Source organism: Sinocyclocheilus rhinocerous, unplaced genomic scaffold, assembly GCF_001515625.1.
Source record: "Sinocyclocheilus rhinocerous isolate Xijiao unplaced genomic scaffold, SAMN03320098_v1.1 scaffold2981, whole genome shotgun sequence".
In the NCBI taxonomy this organism is placed as follows: domain Eukaryota; kingdom Metazoa; phylum Chordata; class Actinopteri; order Cypriniformes; family Cyprinidae; genus Sinocyclocheilus; species Sinocyclocheilus rhinocerous.
In genome coordinates this window covers 146947-153711 of record NW_015639521.1, presented here as the reverse complement: position 1 = coordinate 153711, position 6765 = coordinate 146947, and the positions used below count along the sequence as shown (strand labels likewise).

Sequence of the window (6765 nt, the reverse complement as noted above, 5' to 3'; positions counted from 1 at the left end):
TAGCAATAGCCAAAAATACACTGTATGGGTCAAAATTATTGATTTTTCTTTTATGCCAAAAATCATTAGAATATTAAGTAAATATCATGTTCCATGAAGATTTTTTGTAAATTTCCTACTGTAAATATATTAAAACTTAATTTGTGATTAGTAATATGCATTGCTAAGAACTTCACTTGGACAACTTTAATGGTGATTTTCTCAATATTTAGATTTTTTTTGCACCCTCAGATTCCAGATTTTCACATTTTCAAGTCGTATCTCGGCCAAATATTGTCCTATCCTAACAAACCATACATCAGTGGAAAGCTTATTTATGACTGGTTTTGTGGTCCAGGGTCACAAATGACAAACATTTAATCACTTCTTTGCAGGAACGTGAGCTATATGCAGTCCCGGATGAGCAACTGCCTTAACAAACAATTAATCTCTGGGTATCTGTGAAACAGCCATTTCTGTTATATGCCTTAGTTGAAAGGATTTTTAATGGCAAGTCTGTGAATGTTGGTGTATTCAGGCAAACTGTTGTAAACAGATTATCTCTTTTGCGTTTTCAAATTTTGAGACATATTGAGGAGCCTTATCAGTCAGTTAAATTAATGAAAATATTGTAGATCATTTTCAGAATTGATTCTGGTTATGCGCATCAAGAAAATCTATTAGTTGTACCAACAAAATCTATTATTGTAGTTCTTCTTTCTACCAGTGGATGGCGCCACTGTAATAAGGAACGTAAGCGTGACTTGTCTGATGGCATACTGAATTTTAACCTTGTACATGAAACCAAATGGACTTTTGTAGTGTAGTTTATAGTTGGTGCACTGTAGTCGGTATAGTTTATGCCCCATAGTAAGTATGGTGCACCATTGTTTTTCTTTTCATTTTTCTTTTTATACTTTGGAATGGTTAGAAATGGCAACATATCCTCTCATTATATGAGAAGAATCATAATCTGCCTATGCAGGGGAAATATTTTCAGAGAATACTGAATGCTGCTTGCCTGTAATACTCGCAGGTTGTACCATTTCCATATATCAATAATTCTGTGTACCACTTTTTTTTTTTAATCGATATTTGCCCCTATACACAGCCTTGTTTTTTCCGACTTCTGCTGTTATGATAACAAAAACTGCAAGCATGTTTTAAAACTTTTATGAACAAAACCAAGGGCTGTCAGTACATTAAAAATAATTATTCATATTTAATCTCAAGATTTCCCTGAAATATGAAACAACAAAATATGTAAGTAACAAATCTGTTTTGTAGATACTAGAGAAGTTCTCCAGATGCAGAATTGGTTTCTACAGACATTCTTCATAATTTAAACTACTCTGCTCAAATAGCTAACAGTTTAAAGTAAACAAAATCTGAGTATGTACTGTGACCCAAAACCTATGCATTTATCAAATCAAACATTGTCAATTGTCAGCATAACTACAATTATAAGATTGTCTACTTTTTTGCCATGGTTGTAGTAGGGTGATATGAAAAGTTCTTGCTTTTTCTCCGACATAAGAAATACATATATTTCTAGCAGATTTTGCATTTTATTTGTGTTATCATTTTACTATAACAATTTCGTTGTAGTAATTGTAAGGCATTCTGTGGTCCCTTGAAAGTTTACCGAGGCCCCCTAGTGGGTCCCGGCCCTCCCGGTTGAGAACCACTGCTCTATCCAACCTCAAAAAGCAGAAAGAGCCCACTCAACCGCAATCTTTCCTCCTTTGAACAGTGTGTTTCTAAGTCAACCTCCTCGTCTTCTGATTGGCTGGATTTGTCATTCCGTTGAATGGGGTGCGTTGTGATTGGCTGCAGTCTGATTGACGTCATCATGTGAGAGGAGGTTTACTCTGGGATTTTTTTCTGTCACTGACACATGTAGAGCACAAGCGACAAGCCGCGGAGAGACATCAACGCGAGAGGACAGTTCCAAACAGTTCTCGCTTCATCTATGGACATTACGGAAGATATTCCCGAACGCTCGTTTAACAAAACCGCAACCGATCTTTCCAGTGATAACCAGAACATCCGAAAAGGTGGAACAGTGGAAATACAATCTGAAAACCCCATTTGCTTGACTCTTTCGCAGCACTGAAGTATTGTTGAGTTTGTTGGACTGTGCACGTTCTTTTTATTGTCTACCGAGAAAACAGACTGCTGTACATTTCTCACCAACCATTCAGCCATTGCATTTCAAATAGGTGAGTACATTTCCCAACATCACTTTTTATTTTATGAATAATAATTTCATGTCGCGAGAGGGAGGCACATTTTGTGACGTAGCGTCACAATGTTCCAGATTAGTATGTAAGCATAAAAAATGTCAATTAATTATTTAGAAGTGTTCGTTGTATTTTATTTGTGTTGCATGTCACGAATAACGTAATAACTAGAGCTTGTAATGTAGTGTATTGGACATGAGCGTTGCGCTTACTCGCATCAAGACCACACATAGACTTACATGTACATTTGCGGGCGTGCTGTACAGATGATCAACAAACCATAACATAAGCGCAATTCTGTATCTTTTGCAGTGGCTTGTGCATTGTAGTAGTAGGAGGAGCTGCAGCAGATGTATTTAGGCTCTAGTACTCTGCGATCTGTATTTCTGGCCATGGGCTGCTGATCTGTTTTATATTTCTGCACATCCCCTCGCTTAAATTGCCTGTCCGTGTAATTACTTGAGTCTGCCCATTTGACTTAAAAGCCCCCCCATCTTCAAATCTCCCCTCTTCCCTCTTACTGGGAATGAAACTTGACGATGGTCCGATCTTATTTATCTGGGGGAGTCACTTTCGGTCTCTGATTCATCTCCCTTTAGATTTAATCAGCACTAAGGTATTGCTTGTCCCTAAGAGCCTCCACTAATGGGGTTACTGAATGCCCCCCTCTCTCTCTCTCTCTCTCTCTCTGTCTCAGTGCAATGTTTTCTACCCTCTCTCTTCTCCTCTAATTACCTTTCAACAAAGATTTGGCTTACAGCCTTCCACAAATATATCTTACATTTTAATCTTTCCCACTTCGGTCCAGTAGTCCTCCTCATGAAACCTGGGAAAGATTAAAATTTCATATGTATTAGTGGAAGGATGGAGCAGAAGTGCACGCATGCGATACTGATAAATCAACCGACCAAAGTACAGAACTGCAACCATAAATGAGGGTTTGTGGTTAATGTGATTTCTGACAGAGGTAGATATTTCTGTGGGCCGGCATTAACTGATTCTTGCATATGCTGAATGATCCAGCATACGGGGGGTAATTTCACGCGGCAGTGACCAGTCCCCAAACTGAATGTTCTTCATGATGTTGGCTGGAAATCCGTCATCTGATAACCTCAGTGAAAGCGAGTGGAATATGTCGACCTCTGAATGGTTCATACAACTTCAAGGTTCCCCAATTAACTGCTCCACTTCTGGCCGCAGTAGCACTTCGGTTTTCTCTTCGCTCTTTCTCATGTTAAACATCATGAAGGTTGAGGTAAATGTGGTTTAAAAACAATGTAGACAACCTAACAAAAGCCAGCACCTCTTTAATTGTTCCAGCGACTCTAATGTTATCAGCAAACAGACATTTATCGCAAATGAACCAAAGGAGCTGACTTCAGCACTTAGATAAAGATCAAGGACAGTCTGCCACTTAAAACAATTCTTAGACTTGCTTGCTGGCATTATATGCATTTCAATGAGTTCAAAAGAGCTTTTAGGAAGCGTGCCTCTGAAAACATGAAATGTTTTGGGTCACTGTTCAGGCTCCAGGTGTTTTAGATATTGCAATGACAAAACTTCTGTCAGAAGTTCAGGAAACTTAAGTGTGCTGACTTTGTTAGATATGGATTAGTTTGCAGAAATGTTTTGAGCAAAAAAACTAGCAAATGTTAAAAAGAAATGGTCCTTTATTATTTTCATAATGTCCTCTTGATGCACTAATTAAAAAAAAAACTTCTTAACTCTTGATTGACTGCTCAGTTCTAACCATGTCTCCCTTCTGTCTTATGTTTCTGCAGACACAATGGTGAACCCTGGAGGAAGTGCCCAGCCCCCACCTGTTGGAGCGGGATCTCTGTCGTGGAAGCGCTGCGCGGGCTGTGGGGGAAAGATTGCCGACCGTTTTCTTCTGTATGCCATGGACAGCTATTGGCACAGCCGCTGTCTCAAATGTTCCTGCTGCCAGGCCCAGCTCGGAGAGATCGGCACATCCTGCTACACCAAGAGTGGCATGATCCTATGTAGAAATGACTACATCAGGTTCGATATATTTATTCTTGATTTGAATTTGTGCAAGTCACAACCACAGCCATATTCACATGTTTGAGGAAGGTGTCAGCACTGAGGTCTTTTTGTGTTCATAAAGGGCATTCACTTAAGTTCCTTCAGATTTCTGATGCACTTGTCAAATTAATTTTAAAGGATTTTTTAAACTTTTGAGGATAGTGTAGTTTTGCTGTGCTCCTTTCTCGTGGTCTTTGAAGCCAAACTTCAGATAGTTCATACATCTGGACATTATGACAGCCCAACGACCACATGAAATGACATTAGGCATGTAATGATTAGATGAAGTGATGGTTGTCAAGAAAAAAAAATATTAAGGAAAAAGTTACAAGCCATCAAGCTTCTCACAGAGTGGAGCGTATTTTCCATTGAGAACATGTGTCTCAGATTGTGCCGTCAGCGGCCCTCGTTAAAGCGCGCTGGTTAAACCCTCAACGGGACACTCTTAAAAAAGAGGTCAAGCCACTGACATGTTGACAGAGCAGAAGACGAAGGAGATTCTTTCTCCAGAACATCTGCAAGTCTGTGGCTCTCGCCATATTTCATCCTTAAGCAAAAGGAGCCGCGCTGCTAGGACCGTGTGTGTGTGAGTGTGTTTTCTTTACGAGATGCTAGAAAACTCGATTTGGTAATTCAGAGCTGACCTTCGACTCGGCAGGAATTTAAGAGAGTTTTCACATCCTCTCCAGCATGTTTTGTTTATAACAAAGAGACCATTTAATTAGCAAAAATACCCTTTTAAAATATTTATGCAAGTAAGTCTGACACCCAAAGCGGTGGCGGGGTGACGGCACGGCTGTCTCACTCCGCTGATGTGGATGGCCTGATTTGACAGGCTGATCCTTCAATGCCTTGACCTCCGCAAGGGCAAACAGAAAGCCCTACGAAGCCTCCAGAACTTCTTGCATTGAGAAGTTTGAGGTCTTCTTGGATTATTTCTTTGGCTTTGAGGGAATGGAAAAACACTGTTTGAGTGACTTTGATAATGGAACACCTATATTTTTCTTATTAAAACAGGCAGACCAATTTAAAAGTTAATTCATAAAATGGAGTATCCATGATATATTCTGCTCTTCCTGCTGGAAAAGAGTGTTTTTTGGCAGAAGTGCAGTCATCAGTAAGTATTTACCTTAGCATGTGCTTCGCCCTGGATAATTCAGCGAAGCCTCGCACTGACACTGCTGCTGGCAGGCTTTAACAACAGGTGTCAACCAGAGCAAACCTGAGACGACCAGTCCAAATGTGAAGAGTGCCTTCACTCTTTCCACTCCACCTGATCTGAAGGGATCAAGTCCACAAGACTCGCCACTAGAATTGGGCCTGTGAGCCTAATTAAAATGAGCAGGGAGGGAAAAGTAGCTACACCTTTCTCCTTGAAATGAGAGCGCATCGGGCGGGAGAACGGAGCTAAAACACAACTCGTGCGAGCCTGTGATCTGAGGAGAGATAAGAGAGAGGGGAAAAATAACATCTGACAGTGAGTCCACACAATTAAAAGCTTTAATTAGAGTCCCCCTCCATTTTCCTTTAGTCCTGATGGGTTTTATCTAATGAGATCTAGTGCCTGGCTCCTATCCGCTTCCAATGACGTGTCCGAAATGAATGAGAGCCACATTGCAAACAAAACATTTAATTAACCAAATTGGCTTTTGAGAGAGAGAGAGAGAGAGAGAGAAGAGGGGATTATTGCGAAGGCCAGTCCCCTTAGGGGATTTTAAAGGGGCCTCCCTTATTTTTGTAATGGATTATTAAATTGCCCTTGCTGTGTAAATAATGAAGTTACATATCCAGAATAATATTAATACCACTGATGCAAAAAGGCTTAGCGATTGATTGGGATGGAGCGAGCGAAAACGCATCCCATTTTCCCTAATGGCAGATGGGGGGAAATGACATGAGTTGATAGGCTTCTGATACCACTCAGCTCGAGGCCACCAGCGCCAAGCACAAGGGCAACCGCCATGAGTTGTAGATTTCAGCAGTTTTAGCCTCAGAGAAGCAGGAGGGACTCGAAATTCGAAATCATGTTGTCCCTAAGCCATTGCTGATATTTGTGTGAGCTGGAGAGAACGGAGACAGAGAGAGGTGAGCGAATTAATTTGGGGAGTGAGCAATCATGTGACCATTAGGTCGGGGGGGAAAAACACTGTCCTTTTAATTGAATAGAGCCAGGTAATTAAATGGCACTTTTCCAATAGAACGTGCTAGGTAAATCTAATAGTTGGTTATTTAATATCACTTTGAAGTCTGCCCACTCAAGCACTATGACAGCACGGGAGCATGTGAACTATTAAGCCAGGAAATACTTGGATCTCAGAAATTAATTAAATCGCATGCAATTTAGGGGAAACGTTTATCTTGATTTGTCATAACAGAATTAATTCAAGGCCTTCAATCCACTTGGGACTAGATCTGTTGCTCTGAATTAACCAAGTGTCATTTGGCTGCTTTCAGCCCCCTCGCCCGCCCGCCGCTCTCTTTGCCGTGAAATCTCCCC

General features: G+C 40.6%; 1 protein-coding gene across 1 annotated transcript in view; it reads left to right on the top strand.

The window, feature by feature from the left end:
• Positions 1 to 1866: 1866 nt before the first annotated feature.
• The window catches only part of lmo4b (LIM domain only 4b), a 17517-nt gene continuing 12618 nt past the window's right edge, over positions 1867 to 6765 (top strand). Inside the window, exons 1-2 of the mRNA XM_016566985.1 lie at positions 1867 to 2201; positions 4004 to 4244. Coding sequence (XP_016422471.1) covers positions 4009 to 4244 — 236 coding nt within the window. The 5' untranslated portion in view covers positions 1867 to 2201; positions 4004 to 4008. The remainder of the gene's footprint in view (positions 2202 to 4003; positions 4245 to 6765) is intronic.